Source organism: Melanostigma gelatinosum (genome assembly GCF_949748355.1).
Source record: "Melanostigma gelatinosum genome assembly, chromosome: 1".
NCBI lineage: Eukaryota > Metazoa > Chordata > Actinopteri > Perciformes > Zoarcidae > Melanostigma > Melanostigma gelatinosum.
This window is the reverse complement of record NC_136634.1, coordinates 4522719-4542029: the sequence shown is the minus strand read 5'-3', so window position 1 is coordinate 4542029 and position 19311 is coordinate 4522719. Positions and strand designations below refer to the sequence as shown.

At 45.3% G+C, this 19311-nt stretch overlaps 2 protein-coding genes across 2 annotated transcripts in view; one reads left to right on the top strand and one right to left on the bottom strand.

Moving 5' to 3' along the window:
* Positions 1–762: 762 nt before the first annotated feature.
* LOC306780511 (nucleobindin-2-like) lies at positions 763–7085 on the bottom strand. The gene is made up of 13 exons (XM_079272913.1): positions 6972–7085; positions 6357–6494; positions 5878–5985; positions 5659–5791; positions 5022–5125; positions 3633–3818; positions 3424–3514; positions 3069–3127; positions 2887–2979; positions 2394–2483; positions 1920–2090; positions 1604–1643; positions 763–1132 (listed from the first exon to the last, which is right to left on the bottom strand). The coding sequence occupies exons 2-13, from the start codon at positions 6492–6494 to the stop codon at positions 1020–1022; spliced, it is 1326 nt and encodes a 441-aa protein (XP_079129039.1). The 5' UTR covers positions 6972–7085; the 3' UTR covers positions 763–1019.
* A 2034-nt stretch (positions 7086–9119) lies between these two features.
* Positions 9120–19311, top strand: part of pik3c2a (phosphatidylinositol-4-phosphate 3-kinase, catalytic subunit type 2 alpha) — a 35954-nt gene continuing 25762 nt past the window's right edge. Inside the window, exons 1-2 of the mRNA XM_079265893.1 lie at positions 9120–9176; positions 13057–14292. Of these exons, the coding sequence (XP_079122019.1) occupies positions 13135–14292 (1158 nt within the window). The 5' untranslated portion in view covers positions 9120–9176; positions 13057–13134. The remainder of the gene's footprint in view (positions 9177–13056; positions 14293–19311) is intronic.

Sequence of the window (19311 nt, the reverse complement as noted above, 5' to 3'; positions counted from 1 at the left end):
AGTCAGTTGTACCTCAATAGCTTTCATTTACAGTGGTGTGGAGAATAAATAAATTAAAACTGATTCTATCATGAAAAAAGACAAGCTCTCTGCACACATACAGCAGCTCGAACACCAGCACAATTATATTACATGAATAGATTTAAATATATAATGTGACGATCTGTAAACTTCATGTTATTCAATCATTTGGTCCTAAAGATAGATGCATTTATGTAAGTATAAACTTTGTAAACAAACAAGATAACTCAGGATCTAAAACAAATAAAATAAGGATGCTGTTTCAGTGTGGACCCCTAAGAGCTTCTATAACAGCTGAGATCGACTGACACGTACCAACATGCACACACAGTACATGATCACGCGTGAAATTAACACGGTGACATGCAAGTTATTAAAGAAAGATACAACATTTTACAGATCCAGGATGTTTGCTCCTCTGAGTTAACATATTATTATGAATATATTATTCATGCATTACTGCATGAACAATGTAAATCAGACCGTTTTGTTGTTTCGCCAGCAGCATAACGTGAAGTTAAGTGTCTGACATTCACGTTTATGAAATATTCAGCTCAGTTTAATGGAATAAATGCATCTTTTTCAAAGTATTTCCGCTACGAAACAATATCAGTGACAATGAACTACAGTGTGCACAAAACAAAACATTCACTTTTCAGGCCAAAAGGCCCCCCCCCCCACCGTTTCACCCCAAAACACTTCCCATGGAGAACAGAGTCCTTGCTGTGATAAAAGGACCGAAATGACAATCACAAAAGGGTTGATTGGTGACCAAGAACACTGGACCGGCTTCACATTTGGGATTCATGCCGCCCACATCCAGCGTAATGGGCACTGAAGCCTGAAATCGCCATTTTCTAAACGTGCTCTTAATATTTAGGCATAGATTTGTTTTGTCAAGTGGTGTTTTGAAAATCCTGAACAAACAATGGAAAGTTGGAATCATCACAAGGCAAACACGCACGCTCACTGGCATTCACACAGAGCCCTGAGCTCTGCTAAGAGTGTCCCGGCACCGGCACGTCTTTCTGCTGGTGACCAGCGGGCAGCGGGTGACTGTTTCCTGGTACGACTGGTGCCGGTTCACCTGCGGCTCCAGCAGCGTCCGGCTCTGCAACAGAGAGTCGTTGTTGATGAGCTGCATGAACATGATCGGGACGCTCGCGATGACTATTTTCCCTTGCTCATTTGCAAATTACGGCAGCTGAGTTTTTGAGTCCTTTTTTAGGTGCTACTAGTAGAAGCAGAAGCAACATCGTTTTATTTCTGCACCGTATGACTTTAAAAGGGCACTCCACTGGTTTTACAAAACAGTATAATCTCTGCTGTGGCTCTGGAGGGACATTTCCAACGTTTTGGGAACTCGGGGTCCAAGCAGTTTTGGAGTCAAACGCTTACTATGAACTAAAAACACAGGACGTCTTCGCCTCTGCTGCTTTGATTTTGACGATTCTTTTTTAACATCTACTGTGGTTCCCCAAACCTTATAGAAGTGCAGTAACTGTGTTACTGTAAAAGCTCTGTGTCGACTCTCTTTGGTTAAATGGGTTTTACACAACAAGCATTGCAATGGGACACGTACCTTTGACCGCAGATTTTATCCTTTGGACTTCTTCTACCGCCTGAGGAGAGAAAACAAAATGGAAAATATTATTGTGAGAACACAACTGTGCACATTGAGCTGCAGTTTGCTTTAAGCTGCCCACTGCGTCTCAAAAGTGACCGCAGCACTAAAGACGTAGCTGTACGAGCACAGAATCTACAGAGTACAACAATAACATTTGGGTTCGGCTCTGAAGCGCTGCTGCTGGTTACTATGTCAGTCTGCTGCACCTGCAGACTGTTGAAGAAAGTAATCCTGAATTCAACCGGCCAATGATTTGGTTTTTTTAGCTCACCTGCTGCAGCCCAATCTTCTGAGCATTAAGTTCTTCCTGTTTCCTCTCCAGCTCCTCCCTCTGTTTCTGCAGCTCCTCCGACTTCTTGTGGATGTCGTTCTCCTCGTTGTCCAGGTGGTTTTCATACTCTCTCAGCTCCTCCTCGGTGTAAAGGGGTTTCTGATCTAAAGTCTGTGTCGGGAAGGGAACCATAGGATGTAATGAATCCAATAATAGGATGAATTTACGATGACAAATCAAAGCAGCACCAAATTGTGTGACATGGTGGATAACTGACTTTGTCTTAAATTGGGCAAACTGCAAAAGAACGGTTTACTACCTTGCATTTGTAGTGACTTCTATTGAATTCAACATTGATGAATTGCACTAACAAGTTCAACCAAATTTGGCCTCAGCTCAGTTGACATCTTCTCACGTAAAGCGTCACATTTCTGTCGGCATCCATCAGACTCCTCCATTAACTGCAGCCCTTACCTCCCACTCGTCTTTTTCCAAGAACTCCTCCTTCTCAGTGGCAGCCAGGAACTCGCTCAGTGACACAAGTCTGTCTTTGTTGGTGTCCACCTGAACATCAACACAAGCTTTGGTCAGTAAATGTTCTCCAAGATGAACTGTTGAGTACAATCTTGTCACATTTCTGCATCAATGACGAATCAAGTGATATCTGACACACTCCTATTCTGATTTTGGCATTGCTTAGATGGGTATTGTAGTTTTTGCACTTTACAAATGGACAAATTGATCAAATAGGGCTGCTGTAACTGAAATATTTCAAAAACCAATACTGCACTTTTGACAAAAAAGGGGAACTGCACTTGGAACAATGTTCTGGTGCTAAATATTCAAAGTCAATCTCTTTACTGACTGCATTCAAAGGGAGGATGTATCATCTCATCTGTGTTGCCTGATCGTTACTGTGTCAATAACGCACTCGAGAGGCTCCAGGTCTGTTACTGTGGTGGCTCACCTCACTCATTACGTGCTCTCTCATTCGCAGCCTCTCTTCCGCCATCTCGAACATGTCGTCCTCTTCATTTCCCGGGGTGTACACCTTCTCCAGCTTTAACGACGCATGCAGATGCTAATTTGTCTTCACATTCTGCTAAAGTGTGCAGAACCAGTTAGACCTGAATGCTGCAACATAAATACCTCTTTAGTGAAGAGAGCCTCGAGCTCGCTCTCATCCAGGAAGCCATCTCCGTTGCTGTCTGCAACACAAAACCAATGACTGGAATGAACACGATGTCAACAGAGTGTTCTGGTGCTCATTGTATCGAACTCATTCAGATTTAATACGATTTTTTTCACGAGATTACAGAATCACGATTCAATGAAAGTCTTATATTCAGAGGTGCATGATACGAGACTGGGAGCATTTTGACTGCCTCTCAACGGCTCTCAGCATGTCGACGGCGAGCCGGCGGCTCATCGCTAACAATGCTAACAGTGTTTCCCCGAGGGGGAACAAGAGGGTGGAGTAAGATGGAAGCGGTTTTTCGGTTACCGTGCATTTTGAAGAAGGTCTTGGGATCAAAGTTGTCTGGGTCCAACCCGTCCGACTCCTGCCACACCTCCTTCAGCTGGTCTTTACTGCCCTGCACACACACACACACACACACACCACAGGAGGTTGTCAGTTCACCTTGAAGCACAAATGGCTTCAAATGAGTTGTAATCTCTATTTGCATGAATGAACTCCAGCAGCAGCCTTACAGGGTGGTTGACTTTGGGATGCTCGGCGTGTTTCTTTCTCATCTCCGCGTAGTGCTGCTCCTCCGTCTTGCGCTCCTCCTCATTCATGTTCCTCAGACGTTCCTTCCTCTCGTGCGCCTTCGTCATCTCGTACCGCTTGAACTCGTCGTGGCGGTCCTTGTCGTAGTTCTCCAGGTCTTTGGTCGCCTACGAATGAGAACAAAAAAAAAAAAGGCGAGGAGGGGAAATTCACACCCGAGTTGTACAACTTACACAGGCGAGTTCACTTTTCTGGAATTGATCCCAACACAAGTTGTCCTGGGAACAATAAAGCTGTATGAATGGCAGGTCCATACTCAGGGTGCATGGCATTTGATGAAGCGACGTCTCAGAGGGGATCAATATAAAATGGTCCTCATGTTTAGCTCGTGCAGTGCAAGTTACACAATGTGATCCCTTTGAAGTGTTGTTATGAACTGACTTTTGTGATAAAAAAACAACAACTTGCATGTAATTCTTTATTCTACATCCCTGCAGGTACTCGCCTGCTAAACAGTATATGGAAATGTTATGGCCGTTGATACTTGAGTATCTATCTGTATTGTATGTGTTTCACCAAGCAATAGCAAGGCATGAATTGTTAACACCTAAAACACACAAACCCAGAGGGCTGACTTCGCCTTTGTTCATTCTTAGTTCACAGGAAACACGTTGCGCTCTCCAACAAAGAACCATGAAGCTGTCATGTGACACGAAAACAGTCCTGAGGCACACGGCTCGCTGTCTGACACGTAGTTATCATCCTAGTTATAGTGATAATATGAGGCGAGGTGTTGTTTACTGGGATTATGGGCAGGACGACGATGCAGTTACATCCAAGCAGCAGCACTCCAGTAACAGTGTAGAGGAGAGGAGCATGTTCCGTGTTAGCTTTTGAAAAGTCTTATCCATCCAATCTGTGACAAAAAACAGGGGAAAAAAATCGCGAACTCCAACAAAATGTGGAAATGTGTATCCAAGATAACCCTGAGTGTGTGTGTGGGGCTGCTATGTGTTTATGCGGGTCATTTGTTCTACTCGAGCAGTCGATGTGCTCTGAGGCAACAGCAGTCGTTCCTCTGTTTGGTAATGCCTGACGCAGATCTCTGCTTGATCGAAATGTTGCGCAATTAAGACTGCTGGGAGCTTTCAACACAGCGTGCACATCTTTTGGTTGGAAGTTTTCATGGATGTGCGTACCCGACACTCAGTTTATGTTTGATGCTTGCTATGCCAATTTATTAATGGAGTTACTCTGAATTTTGAAAGGCAGCAAACTCACCTGATGAATTTCTATGAATGAGGATCCGCAACTACAGCCGCTGAGTAAAACTACTTTGTCTATTGAGTGAAGTCATCACTGCCTTTTACCGATTGGATGAGTTGGTCCAGGTCCTCCACCTCGAACGTGTTGGGATTGAGGTGGTTGAGATGCTCAAACTGTTTCAGCAGGGCCTGGTGGTCCACTGTCCGGCCTGCAAAGGACGGGAATGAGGAAACCTTTTATTTGAAAAGAGCTACAGCTGCAGCAACTGAAGATATGAGGAGATCGTGTCACTCAACTCGGGGCTGGTTACTCTTTCCTGTTTGTTGACCGAAGACATTTTGTGCTTCAGTAGTTCTTCGGCGTATAACGGACACTCAGCTCGGCAAACACCGGCTTTGTTTACTTAAGTTTCTGCTCAAATTTACACTAGAAAAGAGTTAAGTAAGAGTAGATAAATGTAAATGTGGTTCTAAGCACGATGATTTAATATGACGCCACCTCTAAAGATGTGTCCACACATTCTGTATTCTGTTTTTAAACATCCATAAGTAATATTAATTTACAGAACTCTTCACCCCGGCCAGTGTAAGTCCCCGTTAGCTGCGGTGTCACATCATGTTCTTCTGTTTCAGAGCCACATCCTACATTCGACTGCTGTTGCATATTACAAAACTTCTTGTGCAACTTTTAGAAGCTCGAGTTTGTTCGCGACACATCACCGTGACGTGCCGGAGTGCTTACCGTTCCCCCCCTGGATGTCATGTTTGGCTCTGATGAGCATCCGCAGCCGGCCCATCTCCTCCCTCTTCAGCTCGTCCAGCTTGGTCCGAAAATTGTGGTGGACAAAGTGCAGCTCTTTGGAAAGTTTGCCCAGCTGCGAGCGGGAAAATCAACACGCTCAATACAAAGTGTTTGTGTCAACAGAAAACAGTGGTGTGTTTTGCGAGTGTGCAGACGCACCTTGATGTCATCCATGTTGGCATTTTTGAGCTTTTCTTTGAAGTGGGGGTCTTTCTCGAGGTACTCGATGACTTCCCTGAGGTAGCGGTCGTAGTGCAGCCCGGTCTCCTGAAGCATGAAGCCAAAGCACACGTCAGTGTTTGTTGACAGAGGACTAAAAGCTTCATTTAACTTGTTAATTTCTAACTCGACTTAGAGCCATTATGTAAAACCTTTGTCTTACGCAACTCTTGCTAATGACGATAGCATCTAAATCAACCGGTTATTGCTCTTGTTTGTTTCGAGCAAAACCTCTGAAATACTCCGAATTTTACAGTCAACCTTTCACCCAGAAGCAAGTGCACTTTCCATGTGAAACACCCCTCGCTGAGACACTGTAAACACAAATGATTCCCTCCTGGGCCCGACCCAGAGGTATTTGGTGTAATCAGCTGTAAGACTTTAAATGTGACATTGCTGTGTATGACACAGAGACTCACATCACTCGGTGGTGGCTCCAGCTCCTTCTCTTGAGGCTTCTCTTTGGTCTTGTCCACACTGATCGGCACTGACTGGATGCACAGCCACAAACTCAGCAGAACCAGCCCACAGTGGGCCACGGGTCTACCACTCGCCATCTGGTTCGGCACATAAATGAAGACAATTAGGAGTTAATTGATGTTAATTGATGTTGTGATGCTACATACACATGGTTTTTGTTGTGTATTCGTACATGTCCAGTGTGTGTGAACAGGTGCCCACAACTTCACCTGGAGACAATATGGAATGCGGTTATGCAAGTTAGTCCTGATCCCAAAAGCAACTCTCTGCCACAAGCAACGCGCTGTGCAACGTGTTTTGGTGGATAAAGACGCAACGAGCTCACTTTGAAGCAATTCGTCCACCTGTAGCCTTCTATCTTTAAACAGAGTTGTGTGAACCTGCAACTTACACGTCACGACAGGCTCACGAGCTAACCGTATCACTTTACGTTAACACGGTTGCTCGTTAATTCATTATCCCAAAGCTGCAAAAACAAGCCCTATTATGTGGTCAATTGGAAGAATTAATCGCATTTGACGTATAATAATCCCTACTCGCACATGTGTACTTACTTTGAGCTGCTCTTGCTTTACTCTTTACCGTTTGGGTGTTCCTCAAAGTGCCTCCGAGCTTCACTGGAGCTTGTTTACAGCTGTCATCCACCAACAACACGAGCTGCTCTGAGGCCACAACCTACAGGGAGAGAGGAAAAGGTTGTGATCACCACGGCAACGCCCCGCCCCCCGACGCTCCTGATTGGCCAGGGGAAAAAGTACACTTTCTTCAGCAAAACAGTCGCGTTGAGAGCTGATTGGGCGCTCGACCTGTCAGTCAAAGAGTATAAGAGCGTCAACTCGTGTGGCTTATGGCGCTTTGGGACAAACCGTACGTGGCGTTCACGAGGGCGGAGTTAGAGTTTGTATGTAAGAAACGTCATGTTGTAAAACTGGGTTACACATACTTAGCTATATATTTGTACACCGCAGCACTGGTCCAGTGCAAATTAAATCAACTGAGATGGAGAATATTTAGCATTTCAATGGAATTGATGTCATTCATTTGGCGTTTTGGGTCAAAATTGCTGTAAAACACAAACTGTTTTTCTTTATGTTGTCCAAAAGCCCATTTAAAATGTCTAATATAATCAGAATCAGAATCAGCTTTATTGGCCATGTATGCGTACGAATACATGGAATATACAAATAATATAAAAACAAGCACATTAAAGACAACAAAGTAGAACAGAGAAACTAAGCATACACATTTAACATGTAACTACTATGTACAATATAAATATAAATATATATATATCGAAGAATATATATGAACATAAAGAACAACAACAATGACAATGGATTTGGGATGCACATTGTGTGTGTTTGTGTGTGCGCGTGTGTGTGTGTGTGTTTAGTCTATCATTGCATCATTGTTTCCTTTGACCCACATGTTTAGCAATGTTTACACAGTCTAGCTACTGCACACATGGTAGCAGTGAGTATGCCTGAACAACAAAACAGCCACAGGGTATAACAGTGGTGAAGTCATCAGATATTTTATTCAAGTTAAAGTACTGTAGCAATTGCATAATGTTAAGATACTCCATTGACAGTAAAAGTCAAATTATTCTCAGTCGTCTTATGTTCTTCATAATTATTACGGATGCATTACTGTGTGAGAGTAATATAGTATGATATATGTGACGTTTTAATGGACTCATTCGCTCTCGGTTGTGTGCAGCCAGTGAGCTACGCATGTTAAATCTGTCATTGTGCATATTTGCCTTTAAACTGCATTTATGTAATGTTAATGTCGGATTGTTTGTATGTCTAAATGTAATTTATACAGTTCGACGGTGGATTTGTCTTGATCAGTGTTGCTATTTTCCATTTTTATGATGTGTATGTTATGTGCGTGATGCATGCTGAAACCTGTTATGTCTGCTCTGCTTTAATGTCGTACACTTTTCTTTTTGCTGTGTTTCGGTTTTGTCTGTACGTTGCTGTCTGTTTCTCTATGAATTTTAATTCCGTTTCAATTTGAGATTTTGTTATTTTAGGCTGCCTTGAAACATCTGGCCGGGGACAGCAGCTGGAAATTAGCCTCTCTGGCTCACTTACAGTGCAACTGTTGATTAGTGTGCATTGTCCCTGAAAAATAAATAAAATAAAGTGGGCGATGATATCGTTAGCCAGCATGTTTCTTCTGCAACGTCCTTGTTCTCTGATTATAGCTTATCCTCTTCACTTGATTCTAGCCGAGGTTTCAAGACCGTTTGGTCCGTACATTGGAGGGAGAAGGAGGCGAATTGTTGCTGCTGAGTATGAACATTTACATTATGTCAGTATGGGGTTTTTGTTTTGTATAAAAGGGGGAACTATTGTTGCGTGCTTTGTTGTACTGGGACGTGTTTGACTGTGGCACAGTGACAGCAGGATGACATGTGAAGCCACATAATTTAGGCCACATATGTGAGTACTTCTTCCATCAATGGCGGCATCAATGGCGGCATCAATGGCGGCATCAATGGCGGCATCAATGGCGGCATCAATGGCGGCATCAATGGCGGTGCATAAAACACGAACAGGTTGGTCTCAACACTAACTACGTTGGTCCACGCGGTGGCGCTGCTGTCCCATCAAATCTTCAGCAACAGAAAGCGACCCAACCAAAAACTCAATCCAACCACCTCAACAGGAACTGACGTCTATCGGTGCAAGTGGATGGAAAAAAAAATGCAGCTGCAGGAAAAATGGCTCCAAACACCGCACCGCTAAAAGGTAAGAAAGGAACCGTTTCAACAGGGAATGTCTGCGCGTTGAAGTTGTACTTCGCGGTGGCCTGAGATCCACGGTTGCCGCTCCGTCGTGTCCCGGGTCCGTTTCCAGCACGAGTAAAGCTGCGGTTCTTCCTTGTTGTCGGCAGGACCACAAGCAGTTCTCTGGGTACTTTTAAATAATTTAAAATCACTGCCCTGCAAAGTGCGGAACACTCGTGTAACTTCTCGCCGTGGTGCCGTGTTTTCAGTTCACGTCCACGTTTGTCTCTCAACCGTCTGTTTACCTGTTTTCTTTTTGCGTAACGTTCTGTTAGCGGCTAACTTTAGCATCCAACAAAGTTAGAAGTTTCCAAAGCCGCGTTGTAGACCGATATGTTAGTCCGCCGCTGTGTGTTTTTACACTGTGTTTTTATATTCTGTAGCGTTAGCTGTGAACAGGCGGCGTCACAACAACACTTCAGTCGGTTGTGTCTCCAGTGAATGTCTTCTAAAATGTGATTATTATACAATACCTCAGCGCTAACCATCCACACTGGGGATCAGGGGAAAGGGTCTCCCCCCCCCAAAGTCAGTAGAGGGACAATTTAGATGTTTAGCTAATTAACATGCAGGAATGAACACACACACATTCATGGGAATGCTTGTGTGCAGTGATTGTATGTTTCTCTGCCTATAACAAGCACCAAATGTGCAATTCTGTGTTCCATTACAGCTCCTACAGTTTCAAAGATAAGGTTAGTTTGAATGCATTGTGTAAATACTGTAGTTGTCAGACTAAACCCTCGCTGAGGGCCAAGTTGAACATGATGTGGGACTTCACCCCCCAGTGGTCCTGTCTGTTTTTGTTTTCTTTTTATAGACTTAATGTTCTGCACAGGCGAGCATCAGCAATAGATAAGCCAGTGCAGGAAAATAAGATTGAGTGCACTGTTAACTTTTCCCACAGAACACATCTATAAACTTGACCTGGTTACTTATTTTCCTTTTTCTAAGTATGTTGTGCTGTACTTTGGTCGGCGGTACAGAGAAATGCTAACATCTGCACTTTTGCACAGCTACTGGAAGGAAAAACTCTGTCTCATTAGGGTCAAGATAGGTTCACGAGTCGGCCTTAAAACATGAACACTGAGCAGGTGTTGATTGCTGTATCCGTATCATCCCTGATGACTTGAAGAGATCCTCTCCTGATGTACTTTCAGTGGAGCAAACCCTCTGTCCTCGCGCTGTGCACAAATGTATCTGAAGCAGTCTGAGTGAGTCAAACAAGTGGGCATCTTCTGAAGTTAGTCTTTTTTAGTACAAACCGATTCCTTTCTTCTACCTGCCTCTGTAGTCTGTCAAGTAAGAGAGGAAATACGAGCTTCCTCCTCCTGCTAACAGGTACTTTATGTGAAATATTAATACGGAATAATTATAAGGACGAATAGCCACAAATCTTTAATTCAGCTGGACCAAGCTGATATAGAATGCATATGTGAGGCTGGCATAATAAGATGATTTTACAATATTAAAGCTAACGAGCAAATTAAACTGCATGTTAAGGGGTTAGAACCCCATGATGGTGGCTTTGTCAAACCATCAAGCAAGTGATCTCCAGTCTCTCCGGTACAAACTGTTATTGTGACCTCCGCATCCTCACATCTTTTCACTGGGTAAAACACCCTCACATCTCTTCACTGGGTAAAGCATCCTCACATCTTTTCACTCTGTAAAGCATCCTCGCATCTTTTCACTGGGTAAAGCATCCTCACATCTTTTCACTGGGTAAAGCATCCTCGCATCTTTTCACTGGGTAAAGCATCCTCACATCTTTTCACTGGGTAAAGCATCTTCACATCTTTTCACTGGGTAAAGCATCCTCGCATCTTTTCACTGGGTAAAGCATCCTCGCATCTTTTCACTGGGTAAAGCATCCTCACATCTCTTCACTGGGTAAAGCATCCTCACATCTTTTCACTGGGTAAAGCATCCTCACATCTCTTCACTGGGTAAAGCATCTTCACATCTTTTCACTCTGTAAAGCATCCTCACATCTTTTCACTGGGTAAAGCATCCTCACTAGAGGCTTACGGCTCTGCCATCCTCTGCCATGGTGCAGTGCAGAGGGCAAAGTATTTGTCTCGGCTGCCGTTGGCTTTTCTCCACAAGTGGGGCTTTCCTTCTCTGTATGTCTCCTGATGCCTTATATGGACTTTAAGCATGTGACCATCTTGATTCAGGATGGTCTGTGTTTAGCCGTGGTTTTGGGTGTTTTAGTGTAGCTTGAGTCCTGTTGAATCTCCGTTTGTTAAAGCAGCACACAGCCCATTGTGCTCGTCTCAGTCTTCCTTCAGTTGGATATACACGACTGTGTCTTGCATTATCTGCCCAATCTGCAATTATCTACAGTAGGAACCAGTTTGTGAATTTTTATCACACTATGCGGTTTCTTAGATGACCCGGTGTTCACATACAGAACCAGGAAGTAGCTACTGTTTATTGTCTGGCTGACACTCTTGGTTATGGAACAGTGACTTTAACTACTAAGCTCCAATCTGCCGTACAGGGCATTCTAACTGTACGCAGACTCAATAGCACACAGATGGACTGCTTTGGTCGGAGCATGTGACATTTCTGCACAGAATGAAGGCGTCTGTGACGGCAGGCGCCACAAAGTCGATGACCTTTTGATGCGGTTAGTGTCCCAAAGCTGTGCTCCTGGCAGAGTTGGCACCGAGCTCCCACAGTCGAATGCCTAATGAATGCAGCCATGTTGTCACGGCCCGCTGGTGTTAGCACAGCTGATAAGACAATCTTGGGCCATGGTGCTACCATAATGCTAACAGAGTGAGATAAAGCCAGGGGAAGAGAGAGAGAGAGCAAGAGAGAGATACCCGTTGGGCTGATTAGCATGCCAAATTCCTCAGCTGCACAATAGTGCTAGGCTAGCCGCGAGCCCCAGCACAGCCAGCCCTCTCCACCACAATGGGAGGGGAAGCTCAGGAGAGGCCGGTGACGCCTGGGGAGGGAAGGAACTCACTCAACCCTGGGGCTTTGATCGCTCAATGAATGGTGGCTTTGAGAAGGCGCCGTGTCGTTTCAGGACCACAAGTCACTCTCTGCAGCGATGTTGTTCTCGTCTTGTAGATGTGGGATACTCTTGGCTCCTGCCTGTTGTAGGGCAACCGTAAATAGTTTGGATTATCAAGAGTTAGCCATTGTTGTTTTTTTGAGAAGGAAAAAGCAGTTTGATGACGTCCCCTTGGGAGGGGAGATGAATGACTAAGGAGCTGTTAGTTCCTGTCCTGAACAGAAGCACACAGATTTTTACATTACAACGTGGCGTGAGTCATTTGTCACCTCCTTGTTATAAATCCCTTTGCTGCTGTTTGATGAAGTCTTTCCTTTGGTATGTGGTCAGCCCAGCTGCTTGATTAAACAATTGCTCAGTGCACCTTGCAATGTCACGGTGAACAGCAAAGAGGCTCACTGACGGGTGAGAGCTTGTTGTGAGCGAGCTGATCAGTTTACATGTCGTGAACATGCTGGTAATGTGACCTGAATGACGCCTGTGACTCCAAAAACCAGCGCGAGTAATTACCGGCTGTGCATACGTGACAAATCAATAATCGACCGAGGCCGGGTTACAGCAGCAAGCCCAAGAGAAACCTTCCATAAAGAACTGAGCTAAAGCTGACATGCGTTTCACACACTAAACAATATTTGATACACATTCTGTCTACGACCAGCTCATTAAGAAATGCTTATGACTGGTAATATTATAATTTCTGGTCTGATTTTCCAGTATAGTCTCAAAATGTTTCTAAATTCTACACCGACTGCTTTGAATCTGTTTGACCACCTCATGATGTCATTAATCAAATGTTTTCCCTTTTTTTTAGGTGTTTAAAGATCTGCTACGCAACCCTTTCAGCCACACTTACAAGCTGTCACACTCATGGCACCTTCCAGTTGACACAATGGCCCAGATATCAAGTGGTAATGGGTTCAAGGTGGTTGTCCCCCAGCCAAAGGGGGTTGTGGGTAAAGAGGAAGCCCTCCGCATGGAGGAAGAAGCTTTGGCAAAGTTGCAAAGGGATAAGAGACCCACTCTTTCAGCTTCGACATCCTCGTCTTCCTCTGCAGCCTCCTCATCCTCCTCCAAAGCATCCAAATCTACCACTACTGCTCCTCGGCCTTTACCCGCCACCAACAGACCCGAAAAGGACCTCATTGTCTTCCCAGAGACCAAGAAGCCGGCAGAGCAGGACAAGTTCAGGGATATCGATGTTGACAAGCTGACCAATGAGGAACTTGAAAAGCTCCTACTGGATGAAAACTTTGGGGTTAACAGCAAAGTGTCCCGCCCCTCGTCCCTGCTGGGGTTTAACCTCAGCGCCTCCTACCCTGGAGGCAACCTCGGTAGCTCCTCTCCCTTCCACAGCGGCCAGTGGACACCTGTTCTGTCCACCCCATTGAACTCCAGTGTGTCCACTCTCACCCACCAGCCTACCCCGCTTTTCCCCTCTGCTCCGTTCCCCAAACCAGGCACATTTCAGAATGGCTTCACTCCGACCATGTCGCCCTTCATGGCCCTGACGGCGACGCAGCCGTCCTTCATGGCCTTCGCTCCCATCCAGCCCGCTGCTGCCATGGTCTTCCCGCAGCCGGCCGTGGACCCGGAGATGGCCAAACTGTTCGACAAGATTGCCAGCACCTCAGAATACTTGAAGAATGGCAAATCGGCCGGCACTGAGGTAGATTCCTCTCAAGCGGGCGCAGCTTCTCTGGCGCCCAACCCACCACCCCAGCAGCCAGCAGTGGTGGAATCCCCCAGCATCAGCCGCTTTGACTGGCTGGATCTGGACCCACTGACAAAGCACAAGGCTGAGAATGAGGAAGCATCTATGGCATCGGGGGGCGCTGCGCCGACGGTACCGGGAGTCGCAGGGGATCCCTGGGACGCAGTGCTCGAGACCGAAGGGAACAGCAGCAACAGCACCAGCCCTCCGCCGGAGGTGAAGGCGTTGGTGACGGTTCGCTCACAGCACAGGAGAGCATCAACGGGAGCCTCCGTCACCAGGAGTCACTCGCTCAACATCCCGGGGACCTCCTCCCAGCACAAACCAAACAACCAGGTAGGACTGCAGTGAAATGGAAATCTTCTCTTACCTTTTTTAGATGTCAGGGACATTCTGCAGAGTTTTCTATCGGCCTTTTCACAGTACACATTCTGACATGTCATAGCAGGAAACTTGTGGACATGGGAAAAAAAAGAGAAAACCTCCTTCCTCAATCTGATTGCACCATTGTCCTCCACGAACACACAGTTTTCTGCCAATGCTTTTGTAATTTAACACCGTAAATGTGTGTCTGTGTGGTTTTCTCACTGGTTTGAAGTGGGCAGGACTCAATTGGGAAAAGATAATGTTACATACTTCTGTGCACCGTATCAAGATTTAGCAACAATCCAAAATGTAATGACGGTTGTTGTCAGACTACTGCGAATCAAGTCTGATCAAACCACGAGCACACAGTTCTGATGAAGCAAATGAACTACGTTTATGAGTGTTCAACTCCCAATGTGTAAGGTTTTGTTTTTCCGAACTCTTGCTTGGTCACGCATATTTGATATCATAGAGAAAACTTCATATGTAAGAGTTTTGTCATGTGTTGCTTGGGTCCAGTGCCAATCTGTCTTTGCACAGCATTATGCATTGCAGAATAGATTACTGAACTAACCCACAGGACTCTTGCAACATGAGCGAGTGGGGAGTGTAGTTTAGTCAGAACAGACGATGGTGGATCTTCTCTTTCACCCAAAACAAAGTCTTTCTTACAACTGCAAGTATTCTCCTCATCCATCCACCAGCACAAGCAGAACATCCTCTTCACTCCCGCTCCCTGTAATTGAGTGTTTTCGCTGCGGTTAGCTTCCCACTGCTTCGCCCCACAATTTCCTCTCAACCGCATTTTGTGATTAATTTTGCCATGCAAGTGATCTGATTGCTTGTGATGAATATTTAGAGCATTCATTTGGGACAGTGCTGATAGGCAAGTGGCATGGGACGTTGTTGCCTCCACTGCTCCCCCCCCCCCCCTTCAACCAAACAACCATCTGTCATTTGGCTGGCAGGTCTGTGTTGAGACGAGATGACCGTCTTAGTCAGCCGTAAAACGCATACCGAGGCCGACCAGCCCAACATGAATGTGTCTTCCTCTTTATTCAACGTTTGACAGTCAGATTAACCGGACGTTGTAAATCTTCTGTCGGGAAATGAATGAGTAAAGATATTACGGCAACTCGCGGTTGACCCTCCCTAAGTCCCGCCCCCTTTAGGTAAGATTGCGAGCTTGACAAAAAGAAACATTGTGACGCCGGCTGTGTTGGGATGGGTCAATGGGTAGAAATATGAATAGTCACACCAAGTATAGTCATGCACGTCTCTCCCCATACAGAGTACAAGAAACAAACAATACCGGGTTATTAGGATAACTTCCTGCTCATTGTGTTTCTGTGTCACCATGACCAAACAATTGGTCTGTGGCACACACACCAGACCAGGGTGATAGCTAACCTGACAGCACTGTACAAGGCCCTTATTTTACTTAACGTAGACATTCAACCTGAGCAGCCGGGGGGGCAGTTTCAACATAGAAGGCCATAGTAGAAGGCCACCTGTGGGACTCTACAGACATGTAATTTGCGCCTCATCATAGTCGACCAGTCTGTACACCCAGCTGAGTCCTCCAGGGTTGTCTCCTCCGTTGGAAAGGATGAAACGGCATTCCTTTACACTTCCCTATAGGTTATGTCTAAGTTCAAGCCAGCAGACAACCGTGTTGTATAACTTGAGCCTTTTTTAGCTGAACATTCTTCACATTATGTCCTTAAACACTCTCACTTTGTTTGTATGTTTGCCTGCACCTCTTGTTCCATGTTGTTATAAACAGGAACAAGTCTGTACAGCTCCCCCATGCCTCACAGCAGCACCAGAATGACCCAAAACATCAGCCTGATAAGTTGCTTACGGGATAAAGATGCCTTGTTTTTTATTTGATGTCGGGATGCCTGTGGCATGCTGGACTTCAGGATGAGATCCTGTGATGAGGGCAAATAAGACAACAATATCTGCTTCACAACAAAAGACTCCCAGTAGTTTGTGTGTGTGGAAAGTGTTTGATATGAAGCAGCTTGAAATGGTCAGTCTGCAGGAGGCTAATACTGCAACTATAGCTCCATCAGAACAATCGGTCGAGGTCGATTAGCGGGGCGTGAAAACAGGAACACAGCAGCGGAACTTGACGTCCAACCACAGAGGCTGTAAAACCAGGAGCTACAAGACCAAATAACAAAGGCTTCAAAAACAATCTTTCTCTTAGTTGCCCGCATGGTCGGATTACAGTGATGACACAGCTTGGTTGAGGGCGGAGCTTAGTCGAGGTCTGGCTTTGCTTTCCAAGAAAGACTAACACATTGCAGTCCCCTGAAAATAGTTTTTTGTCTGGCTTCACCTAAAAGACCAAACCATTGCTGTGCATGGTTTCTGCTCACGTATGCATTTGCATTGCCGCAAAAAACATCTTTCAAAGCATGCATTTATGTTAGATTGTTGTGTGGTGTTCCGTTGTGTGGTGTTCCGACCGTGTCAGTGTCTCAGGTTTCAATTCATTTCACTGTGAGTGAAATGGAAACTTGCTTGTTAAATGTTATTTTACTATTGTGTGTATTATTGTTAAAGATGTTAAACCTGTGGTGCATTAACACATGATCCTGTTAGACATCCATGAAGAGAGTGCGTTAGCAAAGAGCGTTGTGTTCATGAGCTGTGAGAGAAAATCCAACCCAGAGGACATGAACAAAGCCTCGCAGAATAATGTGAGTCCGACAGGTCAACACAAACTTTAAAAGCCAAGTGTTGTTACTTAGTGTTGATACTTTATTGCACTATTTTTATTGAACTTCCCATCGATTAATATCAGCCACGGTCGTAAACACCCACTTATGTTTTTCTGACCGATACAAATAACTCTGCTGCGTCATAAAATGCATCGTAAGCAAATCAGTTGTGCCTAGTCCACACTACACGACTTAAGCCCTGATTTTCCACCCACCAAGTGTGAACTGTTCAAAGACGCACGCAGACCGGCTCGCCGATGCATCGCAGAGACATCCCAGATATCTAGCAGGCTAAATATCTGGAAATCTCTATTGGCTGAGCGACAGCCAATGAGAGTGCAAGACATGGAGTGAGGGGAGTCCTGGGGTGAGAGTCGCCTATAACAGTAGCAACTTTACCGTATGTGTTGCATGTGCAACTCAGACCAAAGTTGTTGATGCACTCATAGGAAACAGGCTATGAAGAGCAAAGTCGTGTGGGAACCGATATTAAAGTATATAATGTTCTGCGGCTTGCTTGAACAAAAGAATCCTGTCCAGCACCTGGTACTACAATATTTCCTGTGTCACTTCTTGTGTGTGTTTTGGTGACCATACATACTCATCGGGGGTTCCCACTGGTTATTGACCATGTAGTGTTCCGATGGCAGTAAGCCGGCCTGAAGCTGAGAAGCCTTGCTTTAGTTGGCCAGACTGCCGTGTAAGATGTGGTGGCGTGGGCAGAAGGGGCAACATGGAACGAATGAGGTTGAACTTAGTTTCCCTCCTTTCATTCTCATTCTGTTTACGATCTCTTCCTTCGTCTCTCGATTAGATTCTTCACCTCTGTCACTCTGCAGGTGTGTGTCTGCTCTTCTTCTGCCCTCCTTCCATTCACCGTGGTGCCCGGCTACTGATCCCTTGCTTTGGCCTTGTGGGTATGAAGCTGTCGGTTCGTGATAATCAGCAGTCAAACAAATGGCTCTATCTGCGGTCACGCCTCACAGCACCAGCGCCTGTTCACACTGTTTGCAAAGCACGACTGGAAATGAATGCGTCATTTACCGCATGTTGCCATGTCTGGCTTCATAATGCTTATCTTCACGATTGTTTCAAGGAGTTCTGTTTGATTCAGTTGGGTTGTTCGCGGGGGGGGGGGGGTTCGTGCAGTAGGTCTTCAAACCCAGAGAAGAAATGTTAAGGACGAATGGACTGAATACAACCACACAGTATATATACGTACGCAAAGAGGTTGGAGGTGTAGAATGCACATCTGTTTGTTGGACTAACTGGCTGTTCATCCGATTGATTTAGCAGGACCAGTTGTTCAGTAACTCTATACTGATGCGCGTTGTGACTCGTTAATGGAGATAACGATTACGTAACGAGTCGGATTAAACACTCGGCTGGACTCGTTTTTGAGTGGCCCTGTTAAAACACACCCTGAAGTACTTTGCTTGCTCTTTCATTGCAGACGGAATCAGCGTGTCTGTGCCTGTTTGTTCTCGCACTGTTCCTACCCAATTTTTGTCTGAACTAGCAAAAAATGTTCATCTGAACATCAGCTGTGCTTCAAGATGTGTTAAACTGAACCATACAGTACGCCAGCATGCACGGTACATGTTTTAGCCAATCAGAGCTCTCCTTCCTCTGCAGATTGATAGGCCTCCAGCAGCTCTTTTACGTCTCTCACACCTCCATGCCATCCCACTCCAGACGCCGGCCCAGTTTCTTTTTATTGTCCTCCAATTACACCGTAAGCACGGGTATGAAAGCGCTGTTGCACCGGGCAGATTGCAGGTTTAGAAGATGTTGTAGTTCCTGGTCGTGGCACGGATCCCAGTCAACTGTGTCTCCTAACCTTTGACCTTGTTTACTGGCAGAAAAACAGCAGATGCATTGTGGGAGACGGATTGAGGAAGCAGGTAGAAACCAGATACCAATGCACATAATAAAACACGTGTTTAAGGAATGAGTCTGCAGAGATTTCGGAAATTTCCTCAAATCACAAAATCGTAAATTTATCAGATGCTCTTTGACGGTCGGCCTGCGATTTCAGTCTCTCACAGGAAGTGTGAGCGAGGGAGCCGTCAGTCGTTTCCTGATCGAAAGAAGAAGTGGATTTGTTTTCAAAGCTGCTGGTTCCTCTGATGTAAACCACGGAGCTTCTCTCAGGCACCGATCGATGAAGCTGCATTCAGGCAGACGTGCCACAAAACATTCAGCTGACAGTTATGAGTTGCGGAGTATCAACAAGCCGTTAAAATCAATCATCATC